Source organism: Loa loa (genome assembly GCF_000183805.2).
Source record: "Loa loa unplaced genomic scaffold supercont3.320, whole genome shotgun sequence".
In the NCBI taxonomy this organism is placed as follows: domain Eukaryota; kingdom Metazoa; phylum Nematoda; class Chromadorea; order Rhabditida; family Onchocercidae; genus Loa; species Loa loa.
In genome coordinates, this window is record NW_018108500.1 from 19,680 (window position 1) to 37,161 (window position 17,482).

General features: G+C 24.0%; 3 protein-coding genes across 3 annotated transcripts; all 3 read right to left on the reverse strand.

The window, feature by feature from the left end:
• Positions 1-944: 944 nt before the first annotated feature.
• Positions 945-2,262, reverse strand: LOAG_06458 (hypothetical protein; the record flags this gene model as incomplete). The annotated part of the gene is made up of 3 exons (XM_003141996.1): positions 945-1,216; positions 1,426-1,544; positions 2,147-2,262. 3 exons carry the CDS (start codon positions 2,260-2,262, stop codon positions 945-947), a joined length of 507 nt encoding a protein of 168 aa, XP_003142044.1.
• Positions 2,263-8,403: 6,141 nt separating this feature from the next.
• On the reverse strand, positions 8,404-11,900 carry LOAG_18455 (hypothetical protein; the record flags this gene model as incomplete). Its single annotated transcript, XM_020451115.1, has 6 exons — positions 8,404-8,651; positions 9,005-9,089; positions 9,372-9,479; positions 9,954-10,105; positions 11,292-11,403; positions 11,586-11,900. 6 exons carry the CDS (start codon positions 11,898-11,900, stop codon positions 8,404-8,406), a joined length of 1,020 nt encoding a protein of 339 aa, XP_020305129.1.
• Positions 11,901-16,002: 4,102 nt separating this feature from the next.
• LOAG_06463 (filarial common antigen) lies at positions 16,003-16,910 on the reverse strand. Its single transcript, XM_003142000.2, has 3 exons — positions 16,768-16,910; positions 16,437-16,637; positions 16,003-16,127 (listed from the first exon to the last, which is right to left on the reverse strand). The coding sequence occupies exons 1-3, from the start codon at positions 16,783-16,785 to the stop codon at positions 16,095-16,097; spliced, it is 252 nt and encodes an 83-aa protein (XP_003142048.1). The 5' UTR covers positions 16,786-16,910; the 3' UTR covers positions 16,003-16,094.
• Between the last annotated feature and the right edge of the window lie 572 nt (positions 16,911-17,482).

Genomic DNA, 17,482 nt, shown 5'->3' on the forward strand with positions numbered 1-17,482 from the left:
TAATAATAATAATAATAATAATAATAATAATAATAATAATAATAATAATAATAATAATAATAATAATAATAATAATAATAATAATAATAATAATAATAATAATAATAATAATAATAATAATAATAATAATAATAATAATAATAATAATAATAATAAAATAATAATAATAATAATAATAATAATAATAATAATAATAATAATAATAATAATAATAATAATAATAATAATGATAATAATAATAATAATAATGAGTAAATAATAATAATAATAATAATTCAAAACATAAATCTCTTCGGTTAAATTGATGCAAAGCTTTTGAGTCCTGGGAAATGAATACGGAAAATACGGTGGGATTAGACAGAAAAAGTTTTAAAATTTCAATAAAAATGAAACAAGTTTTGCTTACCGGTAAATGATGACCTGAACCATTAATTACTGAAAAGATAACATCTTTACTTTCCAATTTTTCTTTGAATTTTTTCACATTTGACAACGGAACTATCTGAATAATTCATATTAATTGAATATATGCTATTTGACATTAATTTGTTAAGTAATTGTCCAAAATTTTTGCGCCATTTTAATTCGAAAAAAAATCGGTGGAAACATTAATTGAAAAATTTTCCTATTTAAATATTTAACTTTTTCAAAATTTAAATTTACCTTATCATCAGATCCATGCATAATTCTCACAGGACAATGAATAGGAATTGATGTCATTTGATTACTTACACAAGTCTGAAAGTGTCATTTAGTTTTTAACTTTGAAAGAAGTAGAATCTAACTTTTTTTTCTCTTTTTCGAAAAAAAAGGAAATGTCAGCGAATGGTTGAAGTATCTTTTAACGGAAAAAAAAAAACAAAATATAACATAAAGTTAAAAAGGAAAAATTCAATCGAAACATTAGTTTAAAATTGAAATAAATTAAATTTTGCAATAATTAATTAATTAATAGTTGTTTTCAAAGCATAAATACAGACATCGACAAAATGTTGTAGACATTGTTGATTGATCATAATTGGCGAAATATGTTTAGCGGCCGAAGGATGTGGGACATTTTTGCCAGCCAAAATTTTTGTCCAAAATTGTGGCATAACAATATGAATATATGATTCTAGATCAAGGCCTACACCAGGTGATAAAAGCATTAAGCCATGAATTGCATATGGTTTTAATAATGTAGCACGAAGTATACTATGACAACCAGCGCTACAACCTTTAAATTGATAATAATATTAATAAAAAGGAAGAATTTCAAAAGAACAAAAAACAAAAAATTGAAAATTTTCCCTTAATTAATTATTAAAAATTAGCCAAAGAAAAAAAACAAAAGTAAAAATCGATTAGATTAGAAAGCAAAATTTTGAAGAAAAAAAAAGCTCAAATTAATTGATGAAATAATTTTTTAATTAAAATAAAATTAACCAAAAAGTATGCATAATCGTTGTTGTTTGGTACATTCATCGATATTCATTAATAAATCATTAAGCCAATCATCAACATTCCAAATGTAGTTTTTACATTCAGAATTTTGATATTTAATACTAAAAAGCGAAAAGAAAAAGAAACGAATGAAATAATTGGAATAATTACATTTGTAATTTAATCAAATAATCGGAATAATTAATTTTTTTTCAGAAAGATTAGGAAAATAAATTTTTTGGAAATGAGAAATGTTTAATTAGGGTATATTAATTAAGATATCTAATTAAATTGCTAGATATTTGATTTAACCAGACATTAATATATTTATTAATTAATCTTGTCAAATAAATTTCCCCCATCAATGAAAAGAACTAAAAGACCAAAATAACAAAGAAAAAAAAAAAGATTAGTGATGAAATTACAATCAGAAATCATATTCACCACACATTTCACATACAAAATGCCATTTTTTTAAAAGCAGAAAATAAACTAATTAATTAAAAATTATGAAATTTTATACTTTTATTATTTTTTCGTGTTCATAAACTGGAAATGAAGAAAAATTTTGGGAAAAAACTTAGAAGAAAAGTTAAAAAACTTAAAAAAATGTTTTTTTTGTCGAAAATAAACCAAGATTTTAGAAAGAAATTAATTTAGAAATTTTAGAAAAATTTTGGAAAATTAATGAAATTTTGAAGATTATTGACAAAAATTTGCAAACCTTTTAAATTGTAATCCTCGACTTTCCACAAATTTTTTAGCAACTAATGTAATACCACTTCGGACTGTTGCACCAAGACCATGACAGTAAAGGACAATTGGCTTCAATTTATTCATGAACAAAAGACTGTCACAAGTAATTGGTGAAAAGTTTATATTTCATTTCAAAATTTCGGCAACTGCAATTCATTCATTTTTATTATTTAATTAATGTTTAAACAAATTTCAATAACTATTATTTTATAAATTATAAAAAAAAGAACGTAATTTGCGTTATAATTTTAATCAGTATTTGGCAAAAGATTTGAAAATTGTTGGCTAAAATTTAATACTTGAAGGATTAAAATTTTGATAGGTTCTCAAGAAGGTAATTAATTAGTAATAAGATAATTAATTTGACAAAATCCATTATTCCGGTTAAATGATAGGGAAGAGAAGAATAAATTACGAACTAAAAGATGTGAAAGAAAAATAGCTATTATTAAAAATTAAGGAAGTAAATGGAGAAGGAAGAAAGAAAAAAATGGAACTAAAAAATAATTAATTATGAATTAGTGACAAAAGAGAGTGGGAGAAAGGGGGGAAGGGTGGACAGGGGACGGAAAGGGATTAGAACAGATTCGAGAAAAAGTTACGAGAAATTGTGAATTGAACATCGATTTGTCATTATTGAAATCAGGTCAACATTACGGATATCAAATGGTCGGTGTGCTTTTATTTGTTTAATTAATTGTGCAAAAAAAAAAAATGTACCAAACAATTAAACTTTATCATAATTAAAATATAAAATGAGAAAAGAAAAACAAAAAGAAAAAAGTTCTTTATCGATTTTTACAAAAAATTTACTTTTCCTAACAAATTGAAATTCCTTTTTTTCTGATAATTTTACAGAAAAAAGCGAAATTAATTAGAAATTAAAAAATTTTAATTACATTTATTGCATATTTGATAAAGTTCCAACTTATTATGTTACAATACCAATATGATAAGTTAAATTTTAATGAAAATGTTGAAAGTAAATGAATTAAATCATATTCTGGATAAAATTTACAATAAATTATTGTAGTCAATTGCTGTAGATTGTTCTGTAATTTTTTTTTTTTTTTGTTTCCAATTTTCGCAACAGCAAAACCGGTTGCAAAATCCGGAATCATTTTCAATTGAATGTTCGAAAAACTTCGGATTGCACTTTTCTTCAGCTAATAAAATTTCTTCTGCTTGCATCAACTCCTCACTTAACTGCTTCACATACTTTAATAAATTATAATTTAATTAATTGTCTTTTGTGCAATAAAAATGAATAAACAGAAGAAATAGCAAAACTATTTTTTACATAAATTTTAAATTTATATAAATTTTAGGAATTCTTGAAAAATTCCACAAAAATGTGTGTTTTTTTTCATTAATAACTTTTAATATTTGTGGAATTAATTAGTATTAACAATTACTAAAATTGAAATAATTTACTGAAGTAGTTAAAATGTTTTTTCTTAAAAAGTGAGTAGAAATTTTCAACATAACAACATTGATATAACTATCAATGATTATTATACTAGTCATTAACTGATATGATTAATGATAAAATAATGGTTCGGAGTTTTAAAACCAAAAAATTCTGCTAGGAGTAGAGTAATCATTACTGAATGATAATCAAATGAAAGCTAAAATCTCCCCAATTTTAAATTTGAGTATTCAAGTTTCTGATTTTTTTTTCGCAAATAAATTATCTAATTTATCTGAATTTATCATCCCATCACAATTGAAAAGTTTTCAGCCGTATGCTGGCTATAGCACAGTAATAGCTAAACCTAGCTAAATATAAAGTTGTTGATTGACTAATTGAATTTCATGTTTCATACTAATTTGATAAATTATTTTAGGAACGAAATAATCAATAATAGCATTAAAATGTTTAAATTATTTAAGATTACAACTTTCAGTTTAATCTATCTGAACTTATTAAATTGTGTTTAAATGATGACGACAGGAAAAAAAAACTTTATTGTCAAAATTAGTACAAAGCAAAATTACAATGGAATCACTGTGGGCAATTTCTGAAATCAAAAATAATTTAGAAAAAATAAAATCATAGATGGATAAATAAATAGGAAGTAATGAAATAAATAAGAAGTGATAAAATAAGTAAGTAAGTAAGTAAGTAAGTAAGTAAAGAAGTACACAAACAGAAATAAAAAAGAAGAAAACATAATGTATTACTAATTAGAGTTAATGAAATTATTACAAAAATTGAATATAATCGATGAATAAAAAAATATGTAAAAATGAAATAAATTTGGAAATTTATCAAAAATGATACGAAATTTTGTCAGATTTTCATGCCAAATGAAAAAATTTTTTTGAAAATTGTGAAAAATAATTATAAATTAGCATGAGTCATCGATTTTAAATATATATGCAAATTAATAATTTTCAAATAGATATGCTTTTTTTTTATTCGAAATTGAATATGTTTTAATTAATCAGTTTTAAATATATTCTTAAAACAAAGAAAAGTTTGCAGCAAATTCATTAACTTTTAATTTTTTTTTTGTTCACTGAAGAAATCATACTTTACTCTTCGTATATTTTAAATAATATTTTTTACGTGATAATAAAAAGATATATCATATATTTACGCTAAATTACCACATATACTTCTCACGTAAATTATCACGTCGTATACTTTTACTAAGTGACAAATAATATATAGGAGGCAAAAAAGTTATGTATAACTTTTCCGTGAACAAAAAAAGAAAAAGAATAGAAAATTTAATGAATTTATTAAAATGAATGAATTTGCTTCAAAGAAACTGTTTTGGCTTACTTTCATTATCATTTCTAGGATATTAATTATTTGCATTTTATCATTTTGTTAAGAATGAATGAATGAATGAGTGAATGAAATGGAATGGAATGGAATTAAAAGTGGGAGAAAATTGATGGAATATTATGCAAAGGATGAGAAAAAAACATTTTCTCACCTTGATGAACACTAATTAAGTTAATTAGTAAACAATCAATCGAATCGTTTCGCATCAACCTCAACATCATGAAAAGTAAAAATATGACAGTAATTAAATTAAATTGAGATTTAGAAAATAAAAAAAGAAAAAACGACCAATGTCATGAGGATTAAGTGTAAGTTTTAATTTTTGATCTTTGTAATCTAATACATTTATTAAAAAAATTACTAATTACCGAGAAAGGAAAGAAGAAGAAAAGGAAATTAATTATTCCTTTTACAATAAATTTAAAAAAAAAGAAAAAAACAAAAAACAAAAGATCAGAGATCGTTTTGTAATTAAATTCTTTACAAGAAAAAATAATGGAATATTTATAGAAATATATTAATTAGATAAATAAATATTTAGCAAACAATGATTTATATACACTTTAAAGCATTTTACCGTTTAAGTTTTATGGAAATTTAAATAAAAAATGACCGGAGAAAAAGTAAAACTGACCGATTCAACAAGATGTTTTAAAAGCCTATAGTAAAACATTAGCATATATTTAAAAATTCGTTGTTGAAGTCTATTTTTTTTTCCCCGCTTATATGAATAGAGAACACTTACTGATAATTATTTGGATATTCGATAATGCAAAAAAGAAAAAAAAGAAAAAAATACTGCAAATTAGTGATAAAAAAAATTGATAATATCGATAAAAAAGAATTGATAAGGAAGGATAATCATCAAAGGACGATCATATACAAAACTGATAAATAAAAAACCGAAAAATGGAAGAAATTTTCCAAACTAATTAAAATTTGTTGTAAAAATTTTAAAATTTTCAAAAAATTTCAAAATCTCCAACTAAAACTCTCCCAAATTATCATGATCAGTTTTATAAAATTAGCATATTTCATATAACTTTCTTGCAAAATAAAAAAAAAAAAACGAAAAGGACAGTTTTAGTTGAAGATTTTCGAAACTTTCATATCAAACATTTTGACACGCTTCAAGAACGAAATAAAAAAATAAATTCTAAAATCTTAATTGATTAATTATAGTACAAAAAGGTAAAGAAAAGTGATCAAAATAAGTTTTAACATTAGAACATTAATACTAAATTGCTTCAGTAATAAATAATAATTAAGGATAGTTTTAATTAGTTTTCGATAATTTAATAATAAAAATAATAATAATGAATTGGTAAAAAAGAAAAAGAAAAAGCAAGAGAGAGAGAGACTAATAGAAGCACATAATTAAATTAGAAGAACATTCACAACACGATGATTAATTAAATTTAAGAGATGAAGCTCTCTGTACAATGACGAGATCAAAACGCATCCAAATAATTTTTTTTTTTTATTTACTTTCTTTCTTTGTTTTTATTTACAAAATAACAAAAAAAAAAAAAATAAAATAAAATAAATAATAAGAAAACAGAAACAAAAAAAGATCGAAATTAAACGAATTTTAACAAAAGAAAGATATTTTCACAAGTTATTTATTATTATTATTATTATTATTATCACTATTATTATTACTGCTATTATTATCACTATTATTATTATTATTATCATTATTATTATCACCATTATTATTATTATTAGTATTATTACTATTATTATTATTATTATTGTTATTATTATTATTATTATTATTGTTGTTGTTGTTGTCGTTGTTGTTGTTGTTATTGTTGTTGTTGTTGTTGTTATTGTTGTTGTTGTTGTTATTTTAGATGATAGTAACAAGTAAGTATATATTTAAAATTGCACAAATAAAAATGAGAAAAAACAAACATAACGACAAAATAAGCAAATAATTTATTAATTTTATCAGATAGAAATTAAAAAAAATAAATAAAAATCCTTAAAGGAATTTACGGAAAAAAAAACGTACAAAAAATTATTTTCAAATGATAAAAACTTAAAGGTGATTTATATGTATAATTTGTTTAAAAAAAAACGATAAATACTGTTGATTGAATTTATATGACTATGATAACATTTGATAAATTATCATTCCGAAATAAAAATAATCAGTCATGAACTTGATCTAATTTTAATTTACAGCACTTATTTGGAAATTATTCTCTTCCATCTAATTAGTATCAGTGTATGATAAAATGAAAATGAAAGTAATGGGATCAAAAATTGGATGCTCCTATAATTTCTTCAATTTTATATGTGCAAAAATTTTACTATGTAAAAGTTTGAAATTATAAAATATAAATAATAAAATCTACACCTACAACGACAAGATAAGATATGACAAGGGGACAAAACGATAGCTGTACAATAAATGCGTAATGTCACAAAATTTCAATAGTGCGATATCATTTGACTTATGCCATACTGAAAAATGAACTGATTTCCTGTAAGTCATTATTATTCCGGTGAAATGTTATCATGGAAAATTTTAACACTTCATGAAATGTTACCTTTTCCTTATCAAAGGTAATCGATATCTTTGAATTAAATAACAAATAAATGTCAGAAATGATTCTTCCCAATGGGAAGAAATGAGAAAATATAAATAGGAAATCAAATTACATTAATTAGTATGTCATCTTTTAAAAATTAACAACAGAATTTAAAATGATTATTGAAGAACTTGAAATATTTTGAAAATTTTATAAAGGAATAACATTAAGTAACATATTAGGAAAGAAAAAAAAGAAATATTAATTGATTAAAATATTAAAAAATGAAGAATACATTACGGAAGATTATTGTTGTTGTTGATGTATTGGTAGCTTTGTGTGAAATGATGAATCTTTTGAATTCAGATATATTCCGTTCACAATATCACTGGTTGAAACTTTCTTGCAAATTGCATACTGTATTGGAATAATTAATGAATTAAACAAAAATAAATCAGTAAACAAATAAAGTTTAATCTTTGCACAGCCCAGTTTTATTTCCTATATAATATATTATAATGAAACCTTATGCTAAATACAATGGTCCATAATGTAGCTTTATGCTAATTACCCTACTTCATAATTGTAGATTGTAGCCTTATGCTAAATGCGACATTTCCCACTGTAGCTTTACTAATTATACCACTTCATAGTTCACCTTATGCTAATTATGACGTTTTATAAGCTGAATATTTCATTTCATAATGTAGCCTTCCTTATTCATTTCATCCTCATCTCATCTTTTATTATAAAAAGAAAAAAATAAATTATGGTAATCAATTTTAATCTTGAAATAAATTAAAATTGATATCACTATATAAGATAAATTGAAAGCAAACTTAAATTTTATCCCAATATCATACATTATGTGTAAATAAAGGATAAAGGTCAAGTTATTCGTTTAAATAATTGCTTAGGAGAAAAATAAAATAATAATACCATATTGCGTTTTGATTTTGTCACCAATCTGTCATCTCTTAATTGGTTCAAACTTCGGAAACAATGCAATCGTGCTTCACATTGACATGAATCTTCGCATAATTCACCTTCTTTTAACATATAATGATAGCATACGTTTGTTGTTGATGTTACCGATGAATTTGCATCCGTTGAGGAAGTACGATGACAACATAACCCTTAAAATTAAATTTAAATTCGTTAAATTTGAAGATACTATATTCTATTTTGTCTTAAAAAGAAAAGAAAAAAAAAGATTTAAGAAAATCCTGAAGTTAAAACATTGAAAAGTAATTGAAATTAAAATAAAAAGTATCGCTAACATATTACTAATAATATGATTCTAGCTAATAAAAGATACAATAAATTTGTATAAAATTTTAGGAATTGCTAAAATTGCAAAGTGCAGCATGCAAGTGCAAACATGCAAGCTGCAAATTACATTAAACGACAAATACATATGCCCATGCATATTACAGAGAATCAATTGGAATTAACTTTTAACAAAATATATTAAATTTCATCGCAGAACCTGGTTTGCAATCATTATGACCAAGACAAATTCCACCAGATTCACCATTTTTTGATTGATTTATAGATGAATGAAGCCGTTTAATCTATGATAAAAATATTGTTTATTAAATTATTGGATGGATTTATTAAACAAAATAGATTAAGTTGAAAATTTTCAATGCAATTCCTATATATGATCATATTTTATATCTTCATTGATCTTTCATTGAATAATAAACAATCAATCAATCAATATATTGTATGCTATTTGCTAATAATTACTATTTTCATTTCATCATTTTAATTTTTTTTTTCACCATTAAAAAATTTAAATAGCAAGAAGAAAAAAGTAGAAGAAAAGATAATATCAATCAATAAACATTTACCTTGAAATTTTTAGTCGTTGTAATTAGTGATGTAGGAGGTGATGATTGTACTGTATGATAATTTAATGGTATTATTATCGGCAAACGTTTAGACAGTTTTTTTCTCTCCTATAAATATATCAGTTTCCGCAAATCTTTCAGCAAGAAAAAAAAAGAAAAAAAAAGGAGAAATTATCAATGATATCTTTCTTTAATAAAACAAAATTAATTAAGCATTAATTTTTACTGAAATTTTAAAAAATAATTAAGTTAAAGTATTAAATTGAAGTGAAGAAAAAAAGGGAAAAAATTTTGCATCTAATTTGTATTATTTTTCAATAATAACATTCAATTACTATTATTATTGGTTTTTAAAGAAATCATATTATAATTAAATTAAAATTTTTAATAGCAGTTAATAAATATTTCCAAAATTTATCGATCCTTATTAATTTGAAATAACTGCACCAAATAAATTACATATGAATGATAAATTTTGCATCTAATTTTAAATATTATAAATTTTCAAATTTGCAATATGATTTAAATGATAAAATGATAAAATGATTATGAAGACAGAAAAAAAAAGAAAAAACAAAAGACTTTAGTGAAATTTCGTTCTGTTTTCACTTCATTTTCTAATCTTTTTAATCGTTTCATAATTGCTTTTACACGTGTAGTTATTTGTTTCCGCCATCGTACATGCGTTTCTTTCATTTTGCGCTTCACCAACAAATCATTGTTATTTGTTTCAACTAAAATTTTTTATTTTATTTTTAAATTTTAATAAATCCTTCATTTCTTGTTTTAATGAAGATTAATTAATAACTTTTATGATAAGCTTATGTATGGAAAATAATATTAGTAGCTTATATATCTATATTATTAATTATTGATTGTATGAAATAGTCAACTATAAGTTGTATAGAATAGAAATGAAGCATACGTACGTCATAATATATTGTTGGAAAAAAGAATTCTTTATGTATTGTCTTATTGCAATATTACTAATTATTTAGATTTCATCCTGAAATTCCATCCTGAATTTGTTTCCCGGAAATAGTTTTATAAGCTGAATTAAATTCCTATTTATTTATTAATTAATTCTTTTCTTTTTTCTTTTTTTGGAGAAAAAAAAGACATTTCAAAGTTAATTCGTTAAGTAAAGATTCAAAATAAAATTCATCAAATAATATAATAATGAATAATAATAATAAATTACAAGTTATGAATTTAAAAAAGTTACAATCAATTTATTAATTAGTATGACAAAAAAAAAAGGAATTTTTTTTATTCAAAATAGAGAAGGGAAAAATGAAGAGGAGAGGGAGGAAAGAAAAAAAGAATTAAATATTTTTATGATTATTTTTTGTAATTTTCAATGATACAGTAGTTTTAATAAATTTAAGAATAATTTTCAATCAATCATAAAGTATTGGCTGAAATGACACTTTTGTAGAAATTATTTTTTTATCTAAAAAATCTAATTTACTTTTATTGCAAATTTCTCTCTTTTTTTTTCTTTGAGATATTTTCCAACGAAAATAAAAATGAATTTGTGTAAATTTGATAAGCATTCAGCCATTTTGCTTGAATTCAAAAGAATTCGTTTAGTATGGGAGAGGAAAAGCAAATGAAATTAAATAGGCTAACATGTCCAACAGTTTTCTTTTTTTTTTCTCAAACATACAGCCAAAGATATAAGTTATTGGAATAAAAAGCTAAAGATGATAGAAGATGATAAGTTATTGGAATATAAAGCTAAAGATGATAAGTTATTGAGATATGAAATTAAAGATGAATACAGAGTTAAAGATGGATGATAATAAGTTATTTGAAAATTTGATAAAGTTTTTTCATTTCAAAATTAAAATTTTGTAAAATCATTTGCATTCTTCAACAGAATGTATTTTAAATATGATAAGCAATTTAAAAGTTTACTCTTTGCAAATATCCGCTTGCTTTTTAGATGATCACTTAATTTACGCACTTCTTCACGTAACTGTCGTAATCGTTTCCGCTTCTTTTTCAACGCCTTCAATTCCTCATCAATCTATACAATCAAATACAAATGAAAATTTTAATAAAATAATTGGCAAATTTAATACTAGTAATTGCAAAAATTTTGATGTCATTATGAACATTCAAATTGTTTTTTCATTATAAACTTATGCATTACTATTAAATTCGAATAAAATTTAATGTTCTAAAAATTTGAAAATTTTGTAAAATCACCTGTATCATATCGATTTTCTTTGTTAATGTATCAGTTGGAGTAGTAGTAATAGTAATAGTAGGAGAAGGGAAAGGCTGATGATGATCGTTAGCAGGTGATGAATGTTGCCATTGTGGTAGAATAGCTCGTCGGATAATAATATGGTGATGTGGTAGGGAGTGTAATCGTGATACCGCGGGTATAATAGTTGAAAGGGTTGGGAAATGATGATGATACTGCTCTTGGTGCTCTTGTTGTTTATAGTACTGGTATTGATGATTAGGATGATATGGATGATGAACGACAGCTGAGGACAAAAAATGTCCAGATGTCATGAAACAGTTCGTTAGAAACAGCAGGAGGTAATGTGCAGTTGATAGTAGCAATTGTAATATCATTGTAGAAATTTTCTTAAAAGAAAAAAAAATTATTGAATAATTTTTTTCTTTTTCTTTTCCAATAAAATTATATGTAAATTTTTTTTTCTTAAACTTTACTTTACTTTAGCGGAAAATATCAATTCTAGTCTACTTTACTTCCTTGTCTTTTTTTTTTTTGAAGTATGGAAAAAAAAGTAATAATAATAAAAAGAAAAATAAGAGAAAAAATGTGAAAGAAATAAATAAAAACGAATGAAAATAGAAAAATTAAAATGTATAAAGGAACAATAAAATACACTTGGATAAAAAAGAAAAAAAAAGAGCCTAAGCTTAGATTATTAGGCCAAGTATAAACCAAAAGAGCTTAGTCTTTTTCTTCATCTTTTTCTCTTCCTTTTTCTTTTTCTTTTCATCTCTACAAATATAATACTTCCAAATCACTACCTATCATCAATTATCCTTTCATTTTTCCCTATCCATCCATCTATTCCCTTGTATTTCCTCTTCTCATATATGTATCGATGGTTGGTTGGTTCGTTGGTTGATTAGTTAGTCGGTTGGTTGGATGGATGGATGGATGGATGAATGGTTGGATGGTTGGATGATATCGATTCTTCTTTTCCATCCTAAATGCCATATTTGCGCCCAGCGCATTATTTCCACATCCTCTCTATACGTTTATTGAAAAAGCATCAAAACCATTAAGCAAAAAGCTTTATGCTACATTAAGCTAATAGAGAGAAAGTATTGGAATGAAAAACATTTAAGCATAAATTGGTAATATATTCATTAATGATAAAATGATTTAATGAGTAAATGAGTAAAAATTATTTCAATATATATATATATATATATATAAATTCGTAACATTCATTACTGATAAATAATTTAAGTAAGTAAAAGTTATTAATATATTCTTACTTAACACTTATTTATACATATATACATGAATATTTCATAATCTTCAATTAATTTTTTTTTTTTGAAAGAAAAGCAATGCAGCAATAATTTCAAATATACTTAATTAAATTCTTTTCATTTTTCTTTCATTTAAAAGTTAAAGAATTGAATTTAAAAGATAAATCAAATTTTTTAGAAAAGTTAGATTAAATTTAAAAAGAAGATTTAAATTTTCCTCAATTACATTAATTCCAACTTTTCCTTTATTTGAGGAAAAAAGAAAAAAATCTTTTTATTTTCCTCATACATTACATAACTGCAAAAGGTTGTTGGCAATTTTTGAATAATAAAATTAATAATTTAAAACATATTTGGGTTTTCTCTTCATTTCTTTTCCTCTCTTTCAAAACCATTCAATTTTAATACATTCAAATATAGCAGTCACTTCCTGTTCAAACCAATTAATTATTCCGGTATATCCGGTTGATTTGGTTCATTCACCAATTACCATCTTTATTCATACTCCATAATCATGAATAATTAAATTCGTAATTCAAGAATTCAAGGTTTATTTGTATAGGTATGCATTAATCTGTCTGTATTTATAAAAATTATTCGAATATAAAATTTTCCATGAAATTTTAATTAATGTCAGCATTAATTGCCTTTTGCTAATTAGTAATCTAAATTACTGTTTCCACAAAATTTTATCCAACATCTTCATTAATTGCTTTTTTAACTAATTGGTAATCATTTTTATTCCATTATTGCTTTTATTTGCCCACAATTTTATGATTGCATTTATACAATCATTAAATTTTACCCCAATATTTTGCTATGAAAAACAATTAATTAATTACTGTATTGCATTTATACAATCATCAAATTTTACCCCAATATTTTGCTATGAAAAACAATTAATTAATTACTGTAAGCGCGTTTGATCTAATATTTTAAGTACTACCAATATCTCGAGGTTTAATATTTTTTAGTATTTTAGCCACTATTTTTTATCATTTTAATATTTTAAATTTTGTATTAATATTTTAAATAGAATTTTTATATTTTTTTAAATACTTTAATATTTCTAGTACTATCTTATTATAATTTTTTTCTGCCAGTTAAATTTACGCAGTAATGCTTATTTTAACTCATTTATCAAATGAAATTTCGGGAATTTTTCTCCCTTTTTTATGGAAATTAATTTCAATAAATGTATATAAAGGATTGTTCATTGTTTAATTTTTTAATGAATGCTTTTTGGAAACATACAGAATGATATAATTCGAAAATTTTTTAATTTTTTTTTTTTTTTTGTTAATTTTCGCAAGTTTCCTCCATTTACTATAAATCAAAATGTAACAGTAATAGTAAAATTAATAATAATATGATATGATAGCAATGATATGATTGCTAATGATATAATATGATAACAATGATAACATCATCACTTCTACATTAGCAATAATGGCAATTATACGAGACTTCCACATGTTGCATATCTTTTATTTAACTTATTAGTTGTTATTATTAATTAATTAATGGCATTAGCGATAAATAATCATGATTAATAATCATCGTTTCTATTAAAAAGAACTTAAAAAACTAAAATAATCAAATTAAAATAAAAAATATTTCACTTTATAATTTTTATAAGAATATACACTTGTATGTGAAAATGATTCTCAAAAACATTACCTTTTTTCTTCCTTGTAAAAAAGTTTTTTTTTTTTTTTTGTTGAAATTAATTATCCATATAAAGCTTAATTTATTTTTCTGCAAATCAATTTTACTCCTTAATTAAATACGGTTTCCTAATTCACTAATGATCCTTCTAAAAAGACTGATTAATTAGTAGAGCAAGTGATGATGACAAAAATGACCTGCTCTGTTTCCCTTTTTTTGCGCAAAAAATTTTATATTTCCTTCAGCTAAACTTACTTTTTTAAATTTAATTATAAATTGGACTCAAAAAAAAGACTTGAATTAAAGTGAACACTCAATTTGATTAAATTTCGAAATATAAAATTATCCAAGAATAATATACAAATCGATAAATTTATATATTTCTTGTCATCGATTAACAAAGCTAATCCAAATTTAAATACATAAAATAATTCACTTTCTCCTTATATTTCCAATTTTTCATTCCTATTCTCTATGGAATAAAAATTTGTAATAAATTTGACATCATCTGATAAATCCACTGATATAATAGTTTAATTCATCTTTAGAGAGAAATCTTAGTATTTTAAATTACATGGTAAAAACACTTTTGAATTATCTATCATATAATACTGAATCAAATAGCTCTCGTTCATTAACTAATAATACGTCATTCTAATTAGCAATAAACTGATTGCATTAATAATAGAAGAATGGAATAGTAGCAGCATGAATGATAAAATTAAAGATGATAGATTAAGATTAAATGTATGCCTATATGAAGAGTTGTAAAATGTATTCATTACAAACATCAAACAAATAATTGTCAAAGTATTTGATAAGAATAATTAGTTTTAAGAAATTGAATTAAAATTATAAAGATCATAATAAAATAATCCTACAGTTCTAGCCTACCGTGATTTTGTGTTCAGAATTATGAAATTGGAAAAAAAATCGTAGAAAAAAAAAAGTTGTATTTTTTGCTAAAATTATATAATACTAACCATATATACGTAGCGAAATTCTCTATGACAAGTGTCACGTAGGAATCCATAAAGCAAATATGATACGCTTAATTGAAATTCAATTCAATATATTACATGGTCTAATGCTTTTCTTGTGATATATTTTACTTTGTATTGGTTTAAAAGAAAAAAAGAGCATGGTTTTATTGTTGTCGTCTCTTTCTCTGTCTTTCTAATTTTTTTCTTTTTCAATTTGAAATGCAAGGCTAAAAAGGAAGTGGTATTCGACACTAAAACTTCTTATTTTGTTGAATTGTTTCGTGTTTCAGCATCCACATATTTAAGTTTAACGTAAAATGAAGCTACTTCTTGCGCATAATCTACTGTTGCGACGTTTCCAGCCAATGTATTGTTCCAATTTAATGGTAAATATGTCCGTATATCATAACAAATAGTATTCGATATAGCCTATTTTCAAGCATATACATGACCTGGCTATTTTAGTGGGTAAGAAGCTTCAAATCGAAGGCAAATTGATTTATTCATTAATAGACATATGCATCAGCTTAAAAATACAGTGTCCTATTTTAAAAATCACTCTCGAGGGACTACTGTCGGACTACTTCAAAGTTGCGAAAACCTTAGGCATGGCCTGAAAATTACTTTTCATAAGCCTTTGTATCATAAAAATTCATATTCCTTTGAAGATGAAACAATAGAAAACCTTAAACACCTACTTAAAAATAAATAAAAAACCTTAAACACCTACTTCCATCATAATATTATATGGCTAGTACAAAAATAGTTTACTGAAAAACAAAGAATACAGAATGGCAGCATTCTGTTTATCAGTAAACAGAAAAATTGTTGTTCATTAGCTTTGCGAAATCAAGTTTTGGCTTCTTAAAAAGCAAACCACTCATAAATTCCTACGCCTCCAACAAATTCATATACAACTTACGCAATGATCAAGAGCTTGAATATAATCGACCATTTCATAATGGCATGATTCCTTGGTCTGTGCTTTCGAATTCACACGTTCCGTGCACTCATCCAGCAATTTTTTCCATTTTCCGGTATGAGCTACGCACTCTTCACGAAATTTGATCAGTGGATCTACCACCTCCTCCTCATCAACAGTAGTAGGTGGTTGAGTTTCAACCTGTAGAACAATGAATAGAGATCCGAGGAAAACATAATTTGTAAATAGCCATCTCCCGCTTAGACGTTCATCAAATTTTCAAAAATTTACAAGTCAAGCAGAGAGAATAAATTAATTTGAAGAAACTTACTTCATGACTATCTCCCATGATGACGACCTTTTTTTGCACAACAGGAAAATCCGACTGCCTGAAGTAATGAAGGAAACATTAACGTATGGTCAAATCATGATAAAACGACTTCAACGCGTAGAAAACATGATCAAGAATCCTACATAAAATCACTTCAAAATTTCACGTTTTCTCCTCCGTCTAGGCCGATCATTTTCATTCAAACACCTCTAAACATACTAAATAGAAACACCGAAATCACCTAGATAGTCTTTTCTTAACCTTAAATATAAAGTGTCAGTGAGCTGTATAATATCTCGTTGTTATTACCAAGGAGATATCAACAAGGAATAAACTCAAAAAAAAAACAAAACATTCAAAAATTTGAAGGATTTATACTTCACAAAGAGTATCATGCAAAATACTGTTGCGATTTAGAAGAGAAATTTTACATAATAATAACGATAAACCTGTTCTGAAACAGATCTCTACTTGAAAACTTATTCAAATTATGAAATGAAAATACTTGTGAAGAAAATGAAAACAATCAGACGATATTATATCCTAAGAATAATTACATTAGACAGTGGAAAGTGTTCAAAACAGTGAAATTAAAATAGGTTCTTAGTAAACCCGTCAAACTAGCTGTGTAGAGGAATCAATAACAAAGTTATAAACAAATTGAAGCAGTTTGCGAGATAGACGAAATATAGGACCAAATATAAAAAGTAAAACT

What these genes read in the sequence shown, in the direction of transcription:
- LOAG_06463 (XM_003142000.2), bottom strand. An exon ending in TTCAAGCTCTTGATCATTGC is followed by an intron (nt 16,128 to 16,436) that starts GTAAGTTGTATA and finishes AGTAATTTTCAG; the next exon opens with GCCATGCCTAAGGTTTTCGC.